Source organism: Osmia bicornis, chromosome 8 (assembly GCF_907164935.1).
Source record: "Osmia bicornis bicornis chromosome 8, iOsmBic2.1, whole genome shotgun sequence".
NCBI lineage: Eukaryota > Metazoa > Arthropoda > Insecta > Hymenoptera > Megachilidae > Osmia > Osmia bicornis.
This window is the reverse complement of record NC_060223.1, coordinates 5,250,216-5,275,790: the sequence shown is the minus strand read 5'-3', so window position 1 is coordinate 5,275,790 and position 25,575 is coordinate 5,250,216. Positions and strand designations below refer to the sequence as shown.

The 25,575-nt window shown below is 35.6% G+C and overlaps 3 protein-coding genes and 1 non-coding gene across 9 annotated transcripts in view; 2 read left to right on the top strand and 2 right to left on the bottom strand.

Moving 5' to 3' along the window:
• Positions 1 to 809: 809 nt before the first annotated feature.
• On the bottom strand, positions 810 to 2,824 carry LOC114880208 (ADP-ribose glycohydrolase ARH3-like). Of its 2 annotated transcripts, XM_029195971.2 has the most exons (7): positions 2,704 to 2,824; positions 2,387 to 2,633; positions 2,140 to 2,297; positions 1,802 to 2,020; positions 1,618 to 1,730; positions 1,201 to 1,429; positions 810 to 1,111 (listed from the first exon to the last, which is right to left on the bottom strand). In XM_029195971.2, exons 2-7 carry the CDS (start codon positions 2,553 to 2,555, stop codon positions 944 to 946), a joined length of 1,056 nt encoding a protein of 351 aa, XP_029051804.1. In that variant the 5' UTR covers positions 2,556 to 2,633; positions 2,704 to 2,824; the 3' UTR covers positions 810 to 943. The 2 variants fall into 2 exon arrangements, with proteins under 2 accessions (XP_029051804.1, XP_046142720.1); XM_046286764.1 differs by lacking the exon at positions 2,704 to 2,824 and having other exon boundaries at positions 2,140 to 2,283; positions 2,387 to 2,477.
• Positions 2,825 to 2,899: 75 nt separating this feature from the next.
• LOC114880211 (UPF0488 protein CG14286) lies at positions 2,900 to 3,697 on the top strand. The gene is made up of 2 exons (XM_029195979.2): positions 2,900 to 3,021; positions 3,158 to 3,697. Exons 1-2 carry the CDS (start codon positions 3,001 to 3,003, stop codon positions 3,677 to 3,679), a joined length of 543 nt encoding a protein of 180 aa, XP_029051812.1. The 5' UTR covers positions 2,900 to 3,000; the 3' UTR covers positions 3,680 to 3,697.
• A 266-nt stretch (positions 3,698 to 3,963) lies between these two features.
• On the top strand, positions 3,964 to 4,036 carry Trnar-acg. The gene has a single exon. It is a non-coding gene; the product is annotated as a tRNA-Arg (tRNA).
• Positions 4,037 to 4,246: 210 nt separating this feature from the next.
• The window catches only part of LOC114880204 (ribosomal protein S6 kinase alpha-5-like), a 40,817-nt gene continuing 19,488 nt past the window's right edge, over positions 4,247 to 25,575 (bottom strand). For all 5 annotated transcript variants that reach the window (XM_029195962.2, XM_029195960.2, XM_029195958.2 and 2 more), the window contains 5 exons: positions 14,362 to 14,436; positions 13,143 to 13,361; positions 12,160 to 12,275; positions 11,843 to 12,043; positions 4,247 to 11,502 (listed from right to left, as the gene is read on the bottom strand). In XM_029195962.2, the coding sequence (XP_029051795.1) occupies positions 9,511 to 11,502; positions 11,843 to 12,043; positions 12,160 to 12,275; positions 13,143 to 13,361; positions 14,362 to 14,436 (2,603 nt within the window). In that variant the 3' untranslated portion in view covers positions 4,247 to 9,510. The remainder of the gene's footprint in view (positions 11,503 to 11,842; positions 12,044 to 12,159; positions 12,276 to 13,142; positions 13,362 to 14,361; positions 14,437 to 25,575) is intronic.

Below are 25,575 nucleotides of genomic sequence, written 5' to 3'. Positions count from 1 at the left end.
ATGAGATGTCAGGGATGGTGGCATGTGAGGAATAAGGGGCCGCAGACGACCTGGGTGGGGGCCCAGGGCGTCATAGCACGCGGCCCCCAGGATAAAGCCGGCACCGGGTGCGACCCCCGGTGTCGGTCGTGAAGCAAGCCTGCTTTAAGGCTCTCCAGAGAAAGGACACGAATGTGCAAGCCAGGGGATGTTCCGGTGTAATATATACAAGATCTCGGAACCCCCCTTAACGTTCGAGTAGGTCGCCGTGGGGTTTTAGTCGGTAAGAATCCGACACTCCCCCGCTGCCCTCCCCCAGGGGACGGCGGGGGGTCTTATGCAAGATGTCCCCACGTTAAAAAAAAAAAAAAAAAAATTCGTAAAAGATGCAAGGGACACGCAAAGGATGTAGTGGATACGCAAGGAATGCAAGGATTACACAAGGCATGCACGAGATACGCAATTTTAGGTTCGGGGTCCTTGACACCCCGAATGCCATAATGTCGGTATGCAGAGTATCGCGGATGCTTCGGGTTCCCCAATACCCCAAGATGATATTTTGTCGGCGCGCAGAGTCACTGGGGTTCCTGACACCCCACGATGATATCAGGTCTGTATGCAGAAGGCACTACCGGCACTCCGGGGTTCCTGAAACCCCAGATGCCATGTCGGTATGCAGAGTCAACGGGGTCCCTGACACCCCATCACTGTATCTCCGTATCCCTTATCTGATTATAAATTTCTATTTCATGGATGCACTTTCAAAGGGAATCAAAGAAAATAACATTTATTAAAAATTATAAAGATATTTACTAAATTTACAAATTCATGATACTATACATAAACTTAATAATATATAAATGTAATTAACTATTTTATAGTTGCAGGTCTTCAGTCTTAATCGTAACTTCTTTATCTGATTACAAGTTCCTTTCATTAAAATCATAAATATACAATTAAGTTTTTATTGTTGTACTGCTATATCAAATAACTGATCAGCTAAAGTCCTAAATTCTTTCGAAGCTTCACAATGTTGTAAAAGATTAGAACTAATTTTTTCTTCGCCATAAAATGCACCAGCAATTGCACCAGTCATACTACCAATAGTATCTGTGTCCCCGCCTAAACTAATCTGGAAAGTAGTAGATAAAATTTAATTTTGAAAGTACTATTGATTGCGATATTTTTATTTTAAAAAATATAGTATAGTATTATACGTACAGCATACTGAATTGCTCTTCTAAATGGATTTTCAGTTTGTATACCTGTAATTGGTTTCTGTGCTCTTAAAAAACAAAATATTGCTGTAGGTACAGAATACAAAGCTGTAACACTGTTTCCAAGCTTTTCTACTACTTTTTCAGTGTGCTGTCCATCATCATTTTCAGATATTAACGTTTTTAGTATGCCTAATTGTACTTTATATGGTTGTGGTTCTGACAAACCTAAGCTGCAAAATACAGAAATGATCTACTATTGTAGTCCTAAAGTAAATAGATATATTTACTTCATTTTCTCACAGCAGAAATACAGAAAATATTGTTTGAAATTAATCTAGATATTTGCATTGTGTTAAATACACATCTGAAAAACATTTTTGTTATAAATAATGCATCTTATGATATTCTCAAAACATACCCTTCTTCATCTGTTTCTATTTGGTCCATTTTATTAATTAAGTCATCAATAAAATTTGTTATATTCAGTTCTTCGCTAGGGTTTAAGAGAAGACTTTGATGAATAGCTACTGCCTTCAAAATAAAAGTAATATTAATTAATATTACAATTATAGTGATAAATACCATATATTAAATTCACATACTTGGAGAATAGCACCATCTATTCCAACTTTATTTGTATGGGTGAGTTGAGTTGCTTTCCTCACGGTATCTAAAAGTTTATCATAGTCTTTATAACAAAACAATGCTATAGGCGTGACTCTCATTGCTCCACCATTCCCCCATGAACCTTGGCCATTAAACTGCTCTTTTGCTGGACTTACAATGTCTGCAAATTTGTTAACCCTTAACTTCTGGAACACCTTCAAAAATGTCAAGTTCAAAAATAAATAAATGATATAATTTTATTAACAATGGCAAGGTGTTTCTAATAACAGTGATCTTGAATTCTGCATTTATGGTATTTGTAATGATATTGTACCGTTACAACTGCAGGGCCATAGCCTCGTTTAGGTTCTTGGTAATAACTCTTAACAAATCTCTTGGCAACATCAACAATGTTCAATTCCTTTAACTCGACAAAAGATTTGGCCAAAGAATGAGTCATAGCAGAATCATCTGTAAACTGCATGACAGGTGCTATACAGTTAAAAAATACTTGATAAATAGATGTTTACTTATTTTCAGATTTTGTCTTGTACAGTGATAATTTTAAAAATCAACTTTACCTTTAAACATCGGACCCTCCAATTTATCGAATGATTGTTGTAAAACTATTTTCATACCATTTGACAACTCTTCGTTTTCGTAAGGGCTTCCAAGGCAATCACCGATTAATCCGCCAAGAATAGAACCCCGAAATTTACTTCTTAATAAGGATAAATCCATCTTTGCCATAACCTTTACAATTCCCTAAATTCTTTATAATTCAAAATTGCGCCGACAATGTATAAAGATTGAATCTTGTTCAGAAATCTATAAACAGAGCAGGCATTTATTAAACAGGTTCATATTTAATAAATAAGTAGCAATAATAAGTAAATACATATGTGTGAGGTAAGAATAAATAAATATTATTTAACTTCTGGGGTGTCTGGGACCCCATAAATCATCTAATATTGGTGAAGGAGCTATTAAAATTATGCAGGGTGATTAAGGTGCCCCATTTTATTGAAACTTGTACTATACTGATGCTAAAATCGCCGCGTTTGCGCGAGAAAACCCGTCCCATTTCTGCTTGGAACTGGCAGTGACATCTGTAGGGATGTCAACATTAATAAGAAGTCTAAGCAGGGAAATAAGATTAATTACTATATAATCGTCAAAATTAATGTAATGGAAAATGCCTCCAAAACCCAAAACGGTATCTTGATTTGATCTGTTATTCATATCTTTGTTTCTTAACAATGACCGCGTGCCTGATTAAAACTACCCTAGACTACGTTGTCATTAACAGAGCAATAACAATGTTCATTTATATTCATTTATATTGATTTCAGAGTGCTAAAAAACCAGCGGTAAACAAAAGAAAACCAGAGCTAGGAAGAACATCAAATTCTGCAAATGTTGGTTCAGAAACTACTAGTGGTTTAAGTCAAGAAGCTGAAGATCAATTTGAGTTAGAGTTATGCTGGTGTATCCAGCAATTAGAAATGTGTCTAGCTACTGGAAAACTTGCTGAAAAACAGGCTCTTGATTTAAATAAAAACATAAGTATCCTAAAGAGCAACAATGCACCTTTGATTAAGAAAAGACAAATAATGCGTAACACTTTGGGGAACTACAGAGAGAAAATGGCTTTGGATGAACAGAAACTTGGCAAAACCACATCCTCTATTAAATTTTTGCCTGCACCTATGCAAAATAAAAAATGTATATTCCTTAAGAAGGCTAGTTTTAGTTCTGTAAAAAAGAAACAGTATTCAGATAATGATACAACTTGCTTAAGTGCAGATGAACCTTCCATTGATATTGACAATTTACAGACTGTATTTAAATTTAATTTTCAAATTAAAGAATAAAGATACCTTTCGTACATATTTAAGAATATAGTTATTCACTTTTGCTTTGTATTATTTTAGTTTTCGAAATAATAGCTGTTGTCCTTTTACTTATCAATATCACGTTGAAATACCTAATTAAATACTACAGTTAATAACTATAATGATACAGTTGTTGGCGCTACTTCATGCGAATACAAATATTTAATTTGATATTATTTTATAATAAATAAACGTTTAATTGCGTATTATTAATTCTTTAAGTAGAACCTTATTTTACTAGTAGTCGAAGTCAATGCTAAGACGGTCCTGTGGCGCAACGGATAACGCGTCTGACTACGGATCAGAAGATTCCAGGTTCGAATCCTGGCAGGATCGGAGATGTTTTTTTCTAACAAAAAATTTTTTCAATCAATTTACAATAATAATTATGAACACAATTAATAAAAGAACACAGAGAAAATTATAAAAAATATACAAAACTTATCACATAATTTGCTAACTAATAAATTCTAAATCGAAATGAAAACAAAATTTCTACCATTGAAAACAGGGATAATTTAACTGATCAATGAAAAATCCATCATGTAAATAAATATTATGTTATGATATATTTAACAACCAGTAGTAACAAAGGTATCTCGTCTCTCTTACGGTACTTATAGCAACAGAACAGCACTCTTTATCGTATGGTACAAGCTTGAATCCGTATATATAACTATGTATATTTATATATAATATATGCATTATAGGATGCCTTAAAAGTCTATCGCACAATTTCACGTCGAATCTGTCAATGAAAAGTTCGGATCGAAACAATGAACAAATTACTCGTCGAGAAACGTTCCAATTCGTAGGATCGTAAAACGGATGCATCAACTGTACATACGCCATCGTTCGAATCCAACAAAAATACTATAATGTTCGTTGCAACAGGTAAAACTTAATGATATGAATTCGAGCTCGTCGAATTTTCTTGAAGGATGCATTAGACTCTTACGACTCCCTGTACAAATATACGTATTCTTCGAAGGACTTTGTTTCATTTTTTTTTCCTTTTCATTAATAACGTAACAGTGATATATATTTATATATATATATATGCATCTAGAAAAAAAAAATTTTTTCAGTTCCACCTTTGTCTCGTTTACGGGTCAAACTGATTGCAACTTATTAGAGACTCGTTAAATGACTTGCACGTTCGCTAAATAGAAATATCCTCTTATTAAAGAAATATAATCTTCTAATAATAGTCTTATATTAAATATATAATTCTTTATGTATACATATCTGTTCTTTTCTCAATTAAATATTTCTTTCATTCTTTGCATCATTTTTCATCTTTTTTTTTTTCTTCGTGAAAATCAAACGCGCGCCTTACTTTATGTAACAACGTTGCAAAACGCGGGTTCAGTTTCTTTTTTTTTTCCCATACATACATATATATTTGTTTTTGTTGGCTTTTTTTGGTCTTTACAGAGCGATTTTTGCTTCGGTCGTCTTTGGTAGAAGCACGCGTTTCGACGAAACGCTCATCCTCTCGTAGTCGAATAGCTTTTTATTTTACTTTTTTTTCTTTCTTTCCAAGAGAATTTTTCTTGGTTGCGTCTCTCTGTTCCCTGAGTCGGTGTATAACCATTTCAGTCTTCGCCGTCCCCCCTTCGTTCCTTCTCTCTTCTTTTCTTTATTTTTACAATGTACCTTTCTTACGATAGTCGAACAATCATCGTTCTGTTTAGATTATAAACAAGGTCGATGCATCGTGACTCACAGACTTTTGTTAACCTCAAAACAATATTCAATTTTTTTTTTTTTTTTAAATCAACGTGTTAAATTATTTCTTGGAAGATGCACGTGTATTAACTTTGGAAGAATCATCTACCATTTAAGGATATTAAAATAAAGTCAAGAGAATATTCTGTGAGTCACCAATTGTTCAATAAACATACTGAAATTTAACAAACAAAATAACGATACCCGTGTCAACTCGTCGCCGCCATATACAACAAAATTGTCTAATTAATTTTCTTTAATTTTCCTAACACAACTAAAAATCGAATGGACTTGTATTAAAATTTTTAACAAATATCAATAAAACAAAAAGAAAAAGAAACGTTTCGATGTTCGTCTCGTTAATAAATCTTTTCTATGTACACCTCGCGTGTATAGTCTCGGTTCACCGTTCGCGAAATAGCAGTACGTAAAACGAAGGAATTCCCCTCGAGAAACAAGAAAAATGACACGTACGTTATATACATATATAATACTCGATAAACCTCGGTCAACCCTATGTATACATATATTTTCTAATACCCTATAGAATGTACACAATTGTCTCTCTAAACAGCAATATTTCCACTTAATTCAAATTATAAACAATTTCAGTAAGTATTTGATACCGATAGAAAAAGTTAAATTTTTTGAAAATAACATTGCTTGTTAATAAAATTTTCATTCAAATTTACATGGCAAATAAAGGGCATAGATGATTTTTCTCAGTTACCCCTTCTTTACATCGATTCGTTATATTTTAAATTCAAATTTTCCCGCGTGAACGTTCGGGGACCCACTCCCCTGTATTGTAGTTCTCCCCGTAGCTACCAAGGGGTTAGAGTGGCAGTCGGGGGAAGCCTACAGGGGGGATCCTCATTTTCCTTGGGGAAGCGTAATTTGATTGCAGATGTATAAATATATTCTTCCATTATACCAATGCTAGTATACTCTATTAATATAACTTGCCAAATTTTCTACTAACTTCATTCACTCTACCAATGTAAACCGGGCTTGAAGAGTGGTAGGGTACACTCTCGCTTAACCGAAGGAAGTCATCTATGCGCGCAACTGTACATAAGATCCTATATCTCCGTTCAGAGAGGCAATGCTGTACACGTACATGGTTTTCTGTGTCCGCCGTGTATAAGTGTGTGTGTATATATAATTTTTTTCTCCTTATATATAACATTTTCTTTTTTCTCATATATATATTTATAAAGATTCAGGACTAAAAATCAATGTATAAGAATAGCGTGTATTCGATATATGCTCGGTGAACAGAACATACCTTTCGAATAGAATCTGTATGTAATATAATCAATCATCCGAGCGTGTATCGTTTCCCTCGCACGAAATACACGCGATCTATCTATCTCTCACGCATACATTCGTATCATCTTTTTTTTCCTTTTACAATCATTAGTTAAATAAATAAGTTCTCTTCGCCGTTCTCGATCGCTCAGAAACGTACACGCACACCTAATAGCTCAATTGTCTTTCGTCTGAGGCACATTTTTCTATGTAAATTGTCACGAATCGAGTTCCGTGCTTTCCTGTTTTTTTTTTTAAATTTTTTTTTTGCTCTGTGTTTCTTCAGGAAAGATCAAGGGACACAGGGTTCAGAAGGCTGTTCAGGCGTTCGTTCGATAAACGTCTGGAAGAAAACGATCGAGCATTTCGACGTTTTATTTTTTATGGTGATTTTCTATAATTATTGTGCAATTTCGAATCACTTCGAGAAACTTAACAAAATAAATAATTTGATAGCCTTTAATTATTACTTGGAAATATGAATTATATTGATGCTACGAAGAGTCTTGCAATATCTCTGAGTGAGAAAAAGTAACTATATATTTATGGAATAAAATATACTAATTTCTCGAAATTCGCAAAGTGATTCGAGGCAATCGTTAACCCGCCACTAATTTTTCTTTTTACACAAGGTTTCATCACAGACAACAGTGAACGGAAAAATCAATAAGGAGTCGTTGATCAGGTTCGATCTTTCGTATCGACACGAGGAAGAATCGTGTTTCTGTACAAATCGGGCCACCATTTGTCGCCTCGATGGTTGCGAATGATCGAAATCTTCACGAATTAACACACCGCGTACAACGAGCTATTCATTTCCTTCGTATATTTTACATTTTCATCGGGAGATTCTTTTCGAATAGTATTTTGATCGTGTGATTCTGGGTCAATCGAGACCCGAACGTACAAAACGATATTAATTATAATTTTGTCATTTCAAAAGAAGCGGTGAAAAATCTACAAAATGAAAAAAATTACATTAAAATTGGGGGCGCTCTCCGTGGTCCGCCGTCTTGGGAGGCTCTCTCCATGGTCCGCCGGCCGAGGGTTGAACAAAATAGCACACGATAATCGATGAATTAAGGGATATACCCACCCTTTAGCTATAATTTTTCACACGTAATTGTAAGAAAATGCGAAAACGAGTACGCAATGTGTTAACAACGGGAATACATACACATATGTACATACATAATATCGAACGAGCTGGGCGAACATAGTATTCATGATAAAATAATAAACGAGGAGAAAAAGAAATTTTTCATTGATCAACCCTTTGCATTGTAATTTACTTTTTATATGCCGCTATATACCTTAATCGAATCTCTTTATTTCTACAGCAAAGAGTCAATTTTATATGCTAATGAAGTATTTTATGAAATATCTGGTTCTTAGATAGGGAGGTCCTACAGGGAGACGTAAGAGCAATATATCATATTCCTTAATCTTTTAAGAAGATTTTAATTAACTAAATTGCGCGCACTTTTGAGCAACCCTTTGAGAGATACCTTGAATAAATAACTTTGTTGCTTTCAATAGAATAATTGAAAAATTATCTTAAATGTAATAAGAGTATATCTCATTATGAATTGTTCATATACGTTGACTTAGTACAGTTCTAATATTATTTAGAATCTTCTTTCTGTCTTCGTTTTTTTAAATAAAGAAAAATAAATTTCTATCGCAGTCAAAATGTTAAGATTGGTCCAATATATAAATTTCATTTTGAACGAAGATAAACTTAAGATCTACAGAGGTAATTCAACTTAAGATAGTACACAGATAAATGACTAAAGGATGAAGCGATTAATTCGTTTGACAAAGAAAACGCTTGTTTCTATATATAAAATACTATTTTCCACAGCTCTGATCGATAATACGTAATCCTAAACATGGCATAAAATTAAATTTAGTATCTACAATAATTTAAAGATTGCGATAAGGAACAGTGTCGCTCGGGGATCCTATTTTGAATTTGATACGAGCCCGCAGAAGCTTCTGAACAAACCTAAAAATCCTTCTTTTGCCTTTAATCATACAATTTTGAAAAATGTTGAAATAGAAGCACTTGGTACTTTCACTGAACCTTTCAATAACTGCTGAGTAAAGTGCTCTTTAAACAAGCAAATTATTCTGCAATCTTCCCCTATATCTTTTAATACTGTTGGTATTATATTCTATGTATGTTTAAAAGCAAACTGTATTCAAAAGGATGCAAGTATCAGAGAAGTAAGAAAAATTGAACTGAATAGAGACTCCAAAACCAATGAACAAAATTCTGAACGTTGCTTTGAATAAAAATATTATTTAATAGAAAATACGCAGGAAGACACTTTAAACTTCTCCAGTTAAATTACCATTAATCCTACCCTACAGAGAACAAAAGTTTGAAAATTTAAACATCAATTAAATGAATAAAACTATACATGTACTTATAACAAGAATAACATCTTAAAAAAGAATACTGGCTACTGGATTTGATCATTTCAAATAATCAGATAAACTAGAAGGCAAAGTTTCACCGAAAAGGTATTGTAAAGAGGAAGCCTCCGACGAGCCCGTACGAAATTCAAGACGCGGAAGTCCCCGTCCGCAGGTTCCGGAAATAGGAATGACGCAATGCTCGCTCGAGTCGCATCGAGCGTCGAAGGCAGCCAAACGTTACATTACATTACAACATCGCGTGAAATGCATACGTATAGGAGACACAACACGAAGGAGACGCGAGTTTAATCGTCCCGCCGAATCGAACACGAACGACCGACGATCTACTCTAAGATGATGGTGGCCAAACGTTTGGGCCGTTTCCCAGCCTTCTGTTTCCGATGGATCTCTCTGAGGTCCGCGCGAGAAGATTCGCGCAACTCGGCCGTCAGAGGATCACCGCCACCGTTCACGGTTTGTTCTTCGAGTTTTCGTTTCCTGGACCTAGTCACCGGGCCAGTCCTGTTTTTATAAACTTCACTGTCCAGGTGGATCCTCTTGTACCGCTTCGAGTAGATATCCTGGTCCGAGTGGTCGTCGTCGCGCTTGCGTCGCTTCTTGGGCGTCTCCTGCATGATCCTGGGCGAGTTCGAGTCCGAGGAGGAGGACAGGGAGCTGAGGTACTCGTTCACTTTGTCCTCGCCGAAGTCGAAGGCGCTCGGTTGAGCCGGAGAAGCGGAGGTAGCGAGATTGGTAGCCGCGCTGGGTGGTCTTAACAATTGTACAGAGGGGCTCGAGGAGGTGGTGGAGGCGGAAGAGGAGACGGAGCTGGAGGTGGAACGTTTATGAAGCTTTCTCCTCTGCGCCAACCTGGCTCCGTCCACCTCGCGCAGTCGGAAGCCCTCCGGCTTCTCCAGGAAGCTGGGATTCGCGTGCTCGTGGGCTGCATGAACGTCGTAGGAGCCGGTTGTGGTCACGTCGAAGGAACTGGTCTCGTTCAGCCAAGGGTGGTTCGCTAGACCGCTGGCTGTCAGTCTTTTACTCGGGTCGACGGTCAACAGACCCTTGGCGACTTGCTTGGCGAGGCTGGACACGTGGTTCCAGGACTCGCCGTCGAAATCGATCTCCCCTGCCCTGATTCTGGTAGCCAGGTCCGGGGAGCCTGTCCTGAACGGAGGCTTCCCCGACAGCATGGAGTAGAGAATTGCGCCTAGACTCCAGAGGTCGCAGCTCTGGTCGTACCCTTGCCTGGCTACCACCTCGGGGGCCGCGTATGGAAGAGTGAAACAAGGCGTGTGCAGAGGCTCGCAGCCGCGTTTTATCCTGGCGAAACCGAAGTCCACGATCTTCACCGAGGAATCCTCTCCTACGTGAGCGAAGACTATGTTCTCCGGCTTCAAGTCTCTGTGGACCACGCCTCTGGAGTGCATGAACCGTACCGCGGAGGCCAACTGCCTCATTATCCTGCTGGCATGCTGCTCGCTGAACGGCCTCGGCCTCCTCAATAACTCTCCCCCCGACAGTAATTCCATCACTAGGTACGTGTGCGCCCTGTCCTGGTGTACCTCGATCAGCTTGACCACGTTCGGGTGTCCTTGACAAGTGCGCAGCAGGTTCGCCTCCCTTCCGCAGTCGATTCTACGACTGACTATCTTCACAGCGAACTCCTGTAGCGTCTTCCTGTGTCTGCACTTGCGGCAGACTGAGAAACTACCGTCACCCAGAGCCTCCTCGCGCGGATCCAGCTCGTAGACCTGGAAGAAGGTCGATTCCTCGAACCTGGCCGCTAATACGTCCGACGCCGATGGTCGCTGAGATTCTGTACTAGCTTTAGTCGCCTCCTTGAAGATGTCTTTGCTGACCACGTTGTCCCCGAACAGTACAGAAGGCGCTACGTACGAGTAGCCCCTGAAGATCTTGTCGTAGTTCGGAGGAACTACCGCCGGACTGTCGGCGGCGATCATTTTGGTGAACTCGTCTGAGAAATTACTGGTGTCCAGCTCGTGGGTGATTCGAGGGACGAACGGCGGAGGTATCTCCCGTCTCTCCAGAGACTCCCAACAGAAGGGTGGCGGTGCTCTTCTGAAGAACGGGTGCTCCTTTAACTCTTTGGCGTCGCTCGGCCCACCACCCAACCGCTGTCGAGGATCCTTCACCAGAAGACGGAGGATAAAGTCTCGTACGGTTGGGCTGAGGTGACTGGGAATCGGAGGATCCGTTTTGAGGATTCTTCGTGAGATATCCTGTTGCGTGTTCTTCTCACCCTCCACCGTAAATGGAGACGCGCCGGTTAGCAGCTCGTACGTAAGAACGCCCACGCTCCACCAGTCCACTGCCTGAAAAATGATGGACATTTTTCTTCTTTTTTTAAAATAAAATGCTCGGCTATGGACTTTGGAATTTTTAACTTAAATTATTTATTATTTATTAATTAGGCTGAGAATGTACAGAGTGTTTCATAAATAAATAAATAAATGAATTTATTTTTATTTAAAGAGATTGTACGATGGTAAAAATAATATTACCTTCTTAAGTAAATAAAATAAGGAAAAGAAAATATAAAGGAGATAATGAGGAGCCGATAAATAGTGATTTGGTCTGAGGAAAGGTTGACCGCGATAACGAAGTTCCAGGAACGAAGGGAACGAATCGTGACGCAAATTCATCCTGACTCACAATATCGTGTCCCGCTGAGCCCCCTCGTACCACTTCCGGTGCCATGTACTCGATAGTTCCGCAAAAGGAGTAAGCACGGGCGTTGCTGTCCCTTTCGTGCGGCAGAAACTCTTTACTTAAACCGAAATCAGTTAACACGATATGACCCTCTCTGTCCAGCAGAATATTTTCTAATTTAATATCCCTGTAGATGATGCCCAGCTGGAACAGAAAATTATTTTATTAATTAAAATATTGAATCAGAGGAAAGTATAATTTTGATTTGTAAAATATTATATTCAATGCAGAGAAAAAAAAAAGGGAGAATGAAGACTCACTTTGTGCAAATGTTCTAACGCTAAAATAACTTCCCCGATATAAATCCGCACTTCGTCCTCGGTGAAGTGTTCCCGCTGATATAGATGCGTAAACAGCTCACCACCACTGACATAATCTGTAAAAAGCAAAGTTCTCGTTTGACTTCATCAATAATGTGCATCTTGCAACAAACTGATGTCATTGAAGTATTAAAAATAGTTTTACTCCTCTTATCATAGATTTTTCTACATCTCTTCTTATTTTTATTATCAGAGCTCCTAGTACCGGACAAAAGGGGCACTTGCCCCGGGCCCCATATTTAAATATTTTCAAAATACAATGAACACCCTATGTTAAATTTTAGAATGAATGATAGATATAAGATCCCTTTGTTATATTATAATTTTATCATAATAGATTTTAAGATTATCAGAGCCTCCAGTACCGGACAAAAGGGGCACTTGCCCCCGGGCCCCACGTTTAAATATTTTCAAAATACTATGAATACTCTATGTTAAATTTTAATAGATATAAGATCCCTTTGTTATATTACAATTTTATCATAACAGATTTTAAGATTATCAGAGCCTCCAGTACCGGACAAAAGGGGCACTTGCCCCCGGGCCCCACGTTTAAATATTTTCAAAATACTATGAACACCCTATGTTAAATTTTAGAATGAATAATAGATATAAGATCTCTTTGTTATATTACAATTTTATCATAACAGATTTTAAGATTATCAGAGCCCCCAGTACCGGACAAAAGTGGCATCTTGCCCCGGGCCCCACGCTCAAATACTACAAATACCCTATGTTAAATTTTGCAATAAATGACAGAGATAAAATACCCTCTGTTAAACCATAATTTTATTACAATAGATTTAAGGAATTATTTCTTTCTAATTAAATATTTTCTCATAATTTCGACTTTGCCCCGGGCACCGCGATATTTAACGACAGCTCTGTCTATTATCATAGATACCATAGCGCATGTAATTTACCTAAAATCAGATGGAGCTTGGCGTCCGTCTGAAAGGCGTAATGCAAGGTAACTAAAAAAGGACTGTCTCGAACGGCCTCCAGAACTTGTCTCTCCGTTTTCGTGTGCTCGGTCGTCTTCTTCTTCTGCACGATCGACGCTTTCTTCAATACTTTCATGGCGTAAAGACGTCCAGCATCGGTGCCCGTCCTCTTTCGCACCAGGAACACCTTACCGTAAGCTGCAGAAAAGTTTTGCCCATCTTATGTAGCCCTACTTACGTTCGCTCTTTATCGAAAGAGCTTCTTCAACTAATAGTGTTAATTATTTCTGACCGAAGACGTTTGAGAAAAAAATCATTTAACGGGTTCTGTGTTATTTTAATATGATTTATAAATATGAATAGTGACATTTATGAAATTTTGAAAATCTAGAAAATATAGGAAATTTAGGACATTTAAAAAATATAGAAAATTTAGAAAACAGGAAATTTAAAAAATATAAGAAATTTAGCAAATTTAAAAATATAAGAAATTTAAAAAATATAGGGAATTTAGGAAATTTAAAAAATATAGGAAATTCAGGAAATTTATAAAATATAGAGAATTTAGAAAATTTAAAAAATATAGGGAATTTAGGAAATTTAGAAAACATAGGGAATTTAGGAAATTTGAAAAATATAGGAAATTCAGGAAGTTTAGAAAACATAGGGAATTTAGGAAATTAAAAAAATATAGGAAATTCAGAAAATATAGAGAATTTAGGAAATTTGAAAAATATAGGAAATTCAGGAAATTTAGAAAATATAGAGAATTTAGGAAATTTGAAAAATATAGGAAATTCAGGAAATTAAAAAAATATAGGGAATTAGGAAATTTAGGAAATTTGGGAAATTCTGATAGGATCCTCCTATTCCTATTTAATTCAACACCTGCAGAAATGTGTTAATCCTTTGGAGACGGAGCATTGTTAAGCTTGCGGAGAGTATAATTAATTTAAATTAAAAGAAGTAATAATTCCATCCTCCAAAGCAAATATTATAAATCTTAACTGCCTACATTTAGATCTCTGTTGTGTATCAAGAATATAAGGCAGTATGTACGGAATTATAAATTATTATGATAATTATGTTTAGATCGTCTGTAAAGGGTTAAAAAGTTTCTTGAAATTGGTTTGTTAATCTTTGGTTCGGTGTGCGCGACAAGGCGAATAATCTTTTATAAAGGATTTCGTTCACGTACCTCCAGTTCCAAGGACCTTCAGCAAATCGAAGTGCGTCATGTCTACCCTCTGTCCTCCGCTGTCGGCCAGGTTCACTGTAACCGACAAAAGATCACTCCATTTTATATTTAATTTATTCCATTTATTCTGTATAAAAGAGATAGGTTGCAATCGATATTTGTGAAAAATATATAAATGTCTCATTATCGCAAATGATTTTTTAAACATTCCATCGAATGGTGGAGTAACGATTTTTTAACCATTTTTCACTACCTTCAGAAAAATAGTAGACGACCTTCATCGGCTGTGATTATCGAAATACTGTTATAACTGAACTTTCTATTTGAATGCCTCTGACTGGACTTTCGTTCCACGTACTTTCGAATGATTCGTGGATTAAGTACGACAGGAGGAAGTGATAAAACAGGAATACTTAGATGATTGTAACTCGAAAGTAAAATGATAACATTGATGGAGGTAATATGGTTGGATTATGTTTAGAATTCACTTGGAATAATATAAGTCAGATATAGCTATGTTGAATTTTAGATAAAGTTAATTGTAAATGTAAATTAATAAATTTATGTAAATATATGTCAACCCTCTGACGGCGGACCATGGAGAGAGCCCTAATTTTAAACTGTTTATTTAAAAATTCTTCTTCCAATATATGAAAGAAAAATTCTAATTTAATATTGTATTTTATATTTTAATTTTCTAAATTTTACACCTTTCCTATAAAAAGACCCAGGCTTTAATAAACTGAAATATTAAATTAACACTAAAAATTGAAAGTGAAGTCTAAGTTATAATTTAATAATCAATAATTATAAATTAACTGAGATGTTAAATATTGATTTAAATTTAAATATGAAATTTATTATTCATAACACAGATCCAAAATAAGATCGCTGTAAAATGTAAGTTAAAATTAAGTTACTTAAACCTATGGGTAATGAATTCCAATGGAAATTCAAGCATCACCCATTGGGTACAATAGCATAAAATTAAATTACCATTTGAAATGATGATTTACTTACAAAAATATGATTCAGAGGGACATACATATTCGATAATTATAAAAGCCAGTTTTATTGACTGATATGATTAAGTTCCCGGTTTAATTAATTCACGTTTTCATTAGGAAATCCTATGTCTCATATTTTCGTATAAGAAACACGACAGTTCTCGTCGAGCAAAGCTCGCTTTATCAACATTTAAAATGTTTCTTTTCCTTTTTTTCTTTTTTGTCAATCTTGTGAAATTATCTTAGGCCAAGGCTGTGCTGCAATCGCTTTGTTAAGCGTACTTTATTCGATAAGACACCCGGTCGAACAGTTTTTACACGCTTACACACGAGATATCTAATTTGAATCAATATCGCGATTTATTTTTAAAACGGAAGTCATACGTTCGTGAAATTACTTGGAAGAACCAGAAGAGCTCAACGCTCGAGTATACTGCTTATAATGGAAAAGGAATTTCAAATTTTTGATTTTATAAAGAAAATTAATTGAGATATTAAGAAATTTTGACAGCAACGTCTGAGACCTTCGGATCTTTTTCTTCGTGGAATAATTTACTAAAGTTAACAAATGATATTTAATTTATTTGCGATGGAATTTTGGCGATTTTGAAGTAAAATATACGAAACAAAAAATTTTGGGAGGTTTAAAAAACTGACTGGCTGTGTTTCTCATTAAGAACGTAACACCTTTGAAATATTGAGGTTTTTTGTTAATTTTCTTTACATTTGATGGGATAAAAAACTGGAGGAACCAAACAGGTGGTTTAACGGTGGAAATGTACCAGGTTTCGACTTGAATAAAAAAGCTATCCAGATTTGAATATCATGAAACATCTATGCAGAGACTGCGGTAGACTACAAATGAGATGAATTTATTAAAATATGTATTTATCGATACAAAATTGATTAATTGAATGTTACTTAAAAAACTGAATTTTTATAAGTATCATTAACTACAATAGCAATTGCAAATATGAAAAAGAAAATATGCTTAACCTTCTATAGACACGTGTAACTATTCAAGGTAACATAGCAAATGTTTATCTTACATTTATGCACAATTTTCTTGTTCACACTTTTGAAATTAAAAAAGCCCCTGAATAATGATTTACGTTTTTTCTAAAAAAAAAAGTATGAAATATAATATAAAACATAATTTTTAATTTTCGAACGGCGGACCAGGAAGAGCGCCCCAAAACGGCGGACCATGGAGAAAGCCCTAGTGTTATTTTCAAAATTTTACACTGTTCTAATATATGAAACTCTTTCGTTTAAAAATTATATATTGAACTTTAGATTAATATCCTTATTTGGGTCACGACTGACTCAAACCCCGCTGTTAAAGGGTTAAATAATAAAATAATAATTTACTTTCGTAGACTGAATACTTTCTCCTCCAAATAGAATTATAGTTTATTATAAAAGAAATACATTGTAGCAATCAGGGGTCAACAATTGAATAAGTTACCTTGCACATCATCGACTTTTGAAATACTTTTTCAAAAACACAGAAAATTTGGATTTTAAAAGGTTAATTGATAGATGAATAAAATACAAATTTAAAGACTTTCGTGGAACACTGAATCCACGGTCAGTGCTCTTACTCAATGTTTGATATGAAATTTCGTCATGACAGAGATTTAATTGCGATTCCTCGAGACAAAGGCTGGATCCAATTTGCACGGCAAACATTCGAGTATTTTTTAAAACTAAAATAAAATAATTTGATCAAAGGTGGATATTTTAAAATATTTCAACTGCATATTTTACCAGTACAATTATCTAGCTTTTTCATTTGAATAATATCGAACAGATTTACACGAAGAATGTCGGAATTTAACGACGGTGTTAATTGAAATTTTGGGAGGAAAAAGGTATGTGATTTCACAAGTCTGGAATCCATGGCTGGATATCGATTGTTATTCCCCAAGATCGAGACAAGGTCGGCGAAGATGATTGCAAAATGATTCTCCACGATTTTGTTAACTTTGAATATCGAATCAGCTGGTTTATAATCGGCCTTGAGGATAAAATAGGAAAAGAAAGAATCATTGATTCTTATGTCACGATGACAATAAATTTTTCTTCGTTACGAAGACTTCATACATAATACAAATTAAAATTATTCATTTGAATTTTAATAAAATATCGAGATTAAAAATTCAATTGCCAATGTAATATATTTAGAACGAATGGTAACAGAAAATTAATTTAACAAAAATAAATTAAAAGCTTCCTGTTTTCTGGAATAATCCAAAAGATATTAAAAATTAATAAACAGAGCGAAGAATTGTTCAAGTGTGGTAAAAATCACGAAATATCGTCATGGAATGCCGGTCATTCGAGGTGTCGTGTGCAAAGGTAGATGCACCTGCGGTGCAACTAATACGAGCAGGTGTGCAACCGAGAATAAGTATATGTATAGGTAAATATACGCCAGGGGAATGCAGCTGTGTGTTTGAAACACCGTATGAAAGAACAACTACAAAGGATTTCGAAACCGTAATCTCGTGTTCCGTTTAAACTACGATCAAATGTAATTCTAATTGCAATTATAAGTGCATTCTGATCGAACGAAGACTTCAGAAATCCTCAGTGTTTTAAAAAAGTTGCGCACCAAGAAATACTTAATGAAATTCTTCATAGAAAATTTAATTTTTAAAAAATAGTTTAATTTTAGATACTTAATTGTAAGCTAATTATGTAGAGACATATATACCTGCGATCATGCAAATGAACACGTGTTCATACGTGAATGCACACAATAGGAGATTATTTACATCCATCTGTGCTGTGTTGCAAAAAAAAGAAAAGTAAATGACCTTTAATTGTTTGATAGTGTTTGCTGATTTTGCGAATGCATATCTATTTACATATCCTATGATCACAAGTGATCCTCGGACACTTAAGGAGGGTATTCACACATGGAAGGGTCATTGTGAAAACTGAACACTTTAAACTTTTTTTCTGCTTGTTTCTTCAGCTTTCAAGAAAGTACAAGATAAATATAGGGAACTCCACAAGTTCTAGACTAAGTTATTAATAAAACTTTGCCACCTTATAGAACTTGTCAAGCTGAATCCTCTTATTTCCCATGTTGGAGGCAGAGGTCTAATTGTTTAAAAAATATTAACGTTACGTGATGGATAATAATAAAAAATTTTTAATTTTATAATAAATGCAATGTAGTTAATAAATTAATAAAAAAAAATTTATTTTTTAATAAAAAAAGAAAATTAGGGAACCCGAGATTTGAACTGGCGACCTCTAGATTCGCAGGCATGGGTTTAACCCTTTGTACGTGTGAGTGTTATACTTTAGAATGTAAGGAGTAATTAACTTTAATTGCTAATATCTATTAAACAATTAGTAGCAATATTTATAGAGGCAAAGTTTCATTAATTAGTGAGCGTAACACTTGAGGAGCAAGTGGAATAAAAAATGACTAATTAATATTAGTCTTAAATTAACCCTTTCTCTGTAAAATCAACTTTTATTTAATGCTATGATTTTTTAAACTTTTTTTTTATTTTAGTCTGTTATAAAAAGGATCAGTAATAATAAATAATTTTTGCTGACACTCTATTAATACCATACTTGAACTAAACCATACTTGTTAAACAATAAAAGTTGATTTTACAGAGAAAGGGTTAATTATAGAGCCAATGTTAATTAGACATTTTTTATTCCACTACTTACAGTGCTGCAAGCTTTGTAAGCATAAGACCATATTTTCTTTTATCACCTTACATAATAGGATTAATTAAGCTGTTAAGAGGAAACATTTCGAAGGCTGCCATGTATTTTCTTTCTTTATTTTTAAATCAAATTATACACTCATATTCGAGCAGCAGTGCGACGTGGAGACAGACAAAAACGATGATTAGCCAAGGTTAGCTGTTTCAGAAGGTTATGCTAAATTTATTCTCGTGCATAGGTTACACTATTCATTCATGCAATATTTTTGAACGAGACCCTGAAATCGTGTCCTTTTCAACGTCACTCTTGACACTCGTCATAAGAACACCATTTCGCGTTATATTAAACAATTTACACGTTTAGTCTTTAGGTCTTCTTAATAATTTCAATCAATCATAACTATTTTCCCCCTTTTTCTAAATTTAAACATGGGTTACAAACGACCCAAAATATTATTCTAAATCACGGTTGAAAAATTCAGAAGATTAATACTCAACTTTTTCATAAATGACCCACGCTCGTTGAGAAGCGCTGATCTAAAATACAATTTCGATAACTTCATGCAAGGAGATTTATCGTCTGTTGGTTTACCTGGGGAACTGGTGTGTTTGCAAACTATGGAAAATATTTACAGACTTCTTCGTTCGAGTACGACGGGAAACCGTGTAGATATATTTAAAGCGTTTAGCACAGGTTCGCTGCTTTTAATATGATCGCAATGATTCGTTTGGAAAACTTTTGAAAATAAATCTGACGAGACAAATTAATTCTTTCTTGATTTTCTCATTGCTGCTCCACGTAATTAGGGTAGTATATTGAAAGTCTTTAACCCTTTGAGGGGCACATTTTTGAAATCAAAGGTTATCGAAACGTCATTGCAAAATTCAATAATTTTTTTGAGAAAACTGGCATGCGAAAAATTCTGAAAAAATATATGTTATAGTACTGGGTATAGGATATATGCACACAAATTTTCAGAGCTGTAGGATTTTTCGTTCAAGAATAATCGAATTTATTCTGGAAAAAAACCGAATTTTTGGGGTTTTAATTATTTACAACTAATTATAAGTAAACACATTTAAAAAGTACTCATATGTTGAACAAATTTGAAAATTAATTCCTAATTAAAGAAAAGACTAAAGACGAAAAGGTGGTACAAATACGTACACTGCTCCTCAAAGGGTTAACCCCTTGAAATTCTTCCCAAATTTCACCGACGACACAGTAGCAAAATAAAGAACAATCACTTAATTTCTGCATGGAATTAAACAACCACGATCGTTGTATTATTACAACTGTTCAAAACGATCGGTTTTATACCTGGTTCATTTCAAAGAAAAACATTCGTTCCCACAAAAAAACACTAAAAGCTGCAATTCTGTCTTATCCAATAACAAGTTGCGAAATTAAAGTAAATTTAAATGAAAGAAATACCAAATCGAATTAAAATGGGAATAAAATTTTGCATATATCGCGCTATAAATGGACAAACCTCCTCAACCTTCCAGATATAAAATCAATTAACTTCTACATCAAATTTTCGTTCAACGTCTGAGAAAGAAATAACGCGTTTCTGAATGAAAAATCATCATTAATTCACACACGGAGGTGCACAAAACGTTTCAAGGTATTTTCTCGCCTCTGGGACGTTGATAGATAATCATCCACGGGAATGAAATTGAATTTTCGCCGAGATGTTGAAAGGGTTGCCGAGCGAAACGAACAGACGGGGGTCCTTTTCGAGTGTCCCCGGCCCTGACTGGCGAGAATCCATGTCAAGGTAGTAAAAGCGACAACAAGCAAACTCGAGTATACCGGTACGCTTCTACCTGCCATTCCGTGTACCTGAATTCTGTTCCCTCCGCTTTTTACGATTTTTATAGAGCACCGTAACCGATATCGTTTGATCGATCTTTGATCCCTTTCGATCGAGAAATCCATCCAGTTTCCACGTCCGTTCGAACCGGGAGAATTCGCTGCAAGTTTTGCGACACGTCTGTCGAGCTAGCCCCCCCCCCCATAAAAATAAAAAAACACATACATGAAAATTATGAGCTATTTATGAGCTTTCATATTCCGCAAATTAAAAATTTTGAGCTCGTCAAACTAAACAGGAATTTAAACATTTCAGTGGGGGGGCTGAGTCGACGTCGACTCAGGTGTATTTCTCTCTTGAGTTAAATTATTTAAGGGATTGTTTTAGGGTTAAAACGATGAGCTCAAAAATCAGAATTATATTATTTTAAAAGCTCATAAATAGCTCCTAGTTCTGCCGCAAAAACCGATTCAATATTTTCATTATTAAGGAATGGGGGGCTGAGCCCCCCCACTGAAATGTTTAAATTCCTTTTTAGTTTGACGAGCTGAAAATTTATAATTTGCGAAATATGAAAGCTCATAATTTCCATGTATGTGTTTTTTTATTTTTGCAAGGTGGGGGCGCTAGCTCGACAGACGTTTTCGCGACTGAATTCGATCGGTAATCTGGAAATGACGAAAGTCAAAGGAAAAGTGTCGACGATGACGCAAGTTTCCAGGATTTTCAGGTGTACTTGAAAGTAGCCTGAGTCGGGATTAAAGTAGCGAAGCGGTTCTAGGAAAGTTAAGAATACACGGTTCTAATGGGATGGAAACGATGTAGACCGGAAGAAAAACTTAAACGCTGACTCGATTTACGGGGCAAGCTTAAGCGTGACACACTTTTCCGTGGTCGCGTGAACGTGGAAAGAGCTGGCCACGATTGTGTACGCAAACAAGCCAGCAGAATGCGACCAGCGAACTGGCGAAGTGGTGGCGATCGATTAGCCCGCTAACAGCTGCCGATGAATATTCAAAGTGAAACAGAGATCCGTACGAATTTGACGCGTATCGTTCCCGTTTCAAGTACCACGTGCTGTTAACCGAACCGTCGCATCGATGGTTCACCATTGAAATTGTTGAGCAATTGATTCGTTACGTCGTTTCATTGCAATGGTAGATCATTTTCTGGCGAAATACCTGCGTTTGTTTTTATTTACACCTGAATATGGAGTAAAGAGGTGATTTAGAAGAAAATTACTCCGTGGGTCACTCGCGTCTTGGGAATCAAAATTTTTTGATGTAATTCTCTATGATATAGCAAATGTGGGATTTAGAATGAAAATACTCCGTGGGTCATTTGAATACCGAGAAAGAAAATGGTTTGAAAGAAAACTACTCAGTGGGTCACTTGCGTCTTGGGAATTAAAATTCTTTAATATAATTCTCCATGATATAGCAAATGTAAAATAAAGAATTGATTTAGAATAAAAGTATTCCGTGGGTCATTTGAATACCGAGTAAGAAAATGGTTTGAAAGGAAACTACTCCGTGGGTCACTCGCGTCTTGGGAATTAAAATATTTTAATGTAATTCTCTATGACATAGCAAATGTGGGATTTAGAATAAAAATACTCCGTGGGTCATTTGAATACCGAGTAAGAAAATGGTTTGAAAGAAAACTAGCCCGTGGTTCACTCACGTCGCAACAATTAAAATTTTTTAATACAGTTCTCTACGATATAGCAAATGTGGAATAAAGAACTAATTTAGAATGAAATACTCCGTGGGTCACTTGAACAGCGAGTAAGAAAGTGGTTTAGAAGAAAACTACTCCGTGGGTCACTCGCGTCATGGGAATTAAAATTTTTTGATGTAATTCTCTATGATATAGCAAATGTGGGATTTAGAATAAAAATACTCCGTGGGTCACTTGAACAGCGAGTAAGAAAGTGGTTTAGAAGAAAACTACTCCGTGGGTCACTCACGTCTCAACAATAAAAATTTTTAATATAATTCTCTACGATATAGCAAATGTGGAATAAAGAACTAATTTAGAATAAGAATATTCCGTGGGTCATTTGAATACCGAGTAAGGAAATGGTTTGAAAGAAAACTAGCCTGTGGGTCACTCAAGAAGTAAAATTTCTTAATGTGATTCTCCATGATATAACAAATGTAAAATGAAGAACTGATTTAGAATAAAAATACTCCGTGGGTCACCTAAATACCGAGTAAGAAAATGATTTGAAAGGGAACTAGTGCGTGGGACACTCAAGTCTCAAGAACGAATTACAACTTTTTCTTGTAATTCTCCATGATATAGCAAATGTGGGATAAAGAATCTATTCAGAATAAAAATACTCCGTGGGTCACCAACGTTTCAAGAACAAATTACAATTTTTTAAATGTAATTTTCCATGATACAGAATTTAGAAGAAAAATCCTATTCATGGGTCGTTGATAACCCACGTCACAAAATCTTATTACAATTTATTATGAAACAATTACAAGTAATCAGATACTTATAACAATTTTTTATAAAATCCATTATGGTACAGCATACATTGTACAATAATCGTAGGAGCTGATGAAGGAAAATATTCCATGGGTCATCGAAGACCCATGCCAAAGAAACTTATTACAATATTTTATGAAACCCATCATAATATTCCACGCATCGAGCAACAAGAGTAGGAACTGATGAAGGAAAATATTCCATGGGTCATCGTCGACCCATGCCAAAGAAACTTATTACAATTTTTTATAAAACCCCTCATGATATACCACATATCGAACAACAAGAGTAGATGAAGGAAAGTACTCCATGGGGGTCATCGATAACCCACGCCACAAGAACGTATTACATTTTTTTATGAAACTCACCATGATATACCACGCACAGCATAACAAGCGTAGGAACTGATGAAGGAAAATACTCAGTGGGTCACCGATGATTCACGCTATAAAAACGTGTCGTAAACTTAACACGGTCCCTCGTGATACTGTACATTGTATAATAAATGCAGAAATCCGTTTGGAAGCAAAATACTCCGTGACTCACCGATGACCCACGCTGTAAAAACGTGCTACGAACGTTTCGAAATACATAACGGTAATTACCAAACTGTAAATCTAAGGATTACCGATCTTATCGATAGATCATTAAAACAAAACTATGAAAATGTATTAGTCTTTTACTTCCTGAACGGAATCGAAACCGGAAACGTTTAAGCCCCTGTATTCTAATCAGGCTTAATTAACATATCGTTTGATACGAGATTCAATTACCGAGTTCCACGTGTCGTTGAAACTCGTCGAAAGCAAACGAAATACTCGTTCAATCGTGAAAGGTCGAGATCTTGGTGGTTTTTCAGTTTCACCTTTTACATTTCTAAAAAGCCTCCTTCCTCCTCTGTCTCTCTTTCTCCCGTTGCCGCGTTTATACGTCTCCTTTGTTCCGATGAAAAAAAAGAAAAATCCTTTCAAACGAATCCGACGAGTTCGCGAGAGAAACGAAAAAAGAAACGCGCTCCCACGAGGAGAGATATTTTTTTCGCTGGCAAAAGGCGAGAAGAAATCGCTGCATTCATACCCGATGAAAAGGCGCGCTTCGTACTTGGCCCTGTGCGCGGAACCGTGTTAATCCGAGCCACCGATTCGCGGGAGTAATTCGCGCGAGCAAACCGTCTCGATGAAAGAAATTAACCGACTGCTAGAGAGCACAACGAATTCCTGAAATTGTGACACGACGTTGTGAAACTTCAATCGTGACAGTTTTAAATATAGACGGAGATGCTGGGCCTCGGAGAAATGGAACGCATTTTTCAGAAGCATCTTACATTATACGGAGGATTATTCGAATTCAAAATTTCTATGAACATTTCTGTTAACTAGTCGATCCAAAACATTATTTTGGCGTGGGTGGTGTACAAAAGTATTCGGACACCGTTTAAAACAGAACACCTCATTTAAAATTGGACCAAATGACTTGAGGTTTTTTGAGAAACTGTAAAAATTATAATTTGTTGAAATTGTAAAAGAAAATAGTGAAGAGTCATTTTTCAATTTTTTTATGTGAGCCTATAATGAAAATTTTAAATATGACATTTGTAAATTTAATATTGTCAATGCACTTAGAAATTACAAGTAATTAAAATTTCCGAAAATCTTGATTTTTCATCTAAGAACCTAATTAATCACATTCTGGGAAATTTTAATTACCTATAAGTTTTAAATGACCGACTACAAATGTCATATTTTAAATTTTTATTACATAATCAAATAAAAAAATAAAAAAATTGGCTTTTACTATTTTTTTCTTAATTCTAACAAATTATAACTTTTAGTAAATTTCAACAAAAATACCTCGATAAGATTTCTAATTTAAAATAAGAACCTTGAAACCAGTCATTCTGATTAATTTCGTAGTTCTAGTGTTAATAACACGGAAAAGAAGAATTTTTTGAAGAGACAAAAGGTACTTTCCCGGCCAGAAAAAATCTATACAATTTCGTGGATTCGTAAATCCATTCACCCTGGGGTTAACGAGAAATAAGAAAGCTCAATTTCTCGACTATGGGTCAAGAAATTGAGCGGTCTACGAGAAACCCAAACCTTAGTCAGAAGATAGCCCCGGCTCGTATAAGCTGTCCAGGTAAGGCTGTATAGTTTTTCGAAAAGCAAACAGAGCATTGTAATCGCTTTCCTC

What these genes read in the sequence shown, in the direction of transcription:
- LOC114880208 (XM_029195971.2), bottom strand. Translation starts at nt 2,555, where the DNA reads ATGGCAAAGATGGATTTATCCTTATTAAGAAGTAAATTTCGGGGTTCT. An exon ending in GGAGGGTCCGATGTTTAAAG is followed by an intron (nt 2,298 to 2,386) that starts GTAAAGTTGATT and finishes TTAACTGTATAG; the next exon opens with CACCTGTCATGCAGTTTACA. An exon ending in TAGATGGTGCTATTCTCCAA is followed by an intron (nt 1,731 to 1,801) that starts GTATGTGAATTT and finishes TTTATTTTGAAG; the next exon opens with GCAGTAGCTATTCATCAAAG.
- LOC114880211 (XM_029195979.2), top strand. Translation starts at nt 3,001, where the DNA reads ATGCCTCCAAAACCCAAAACG. An exon ending in TGCCTCCAAAACCCAAAACG is followed by an intron (nt 3,022 to 3,157) that starts GTATCTTGATTT and finishes TATTGATTTCAG; the next exon opens with AGTGCTAAAAAACCAGCGGT.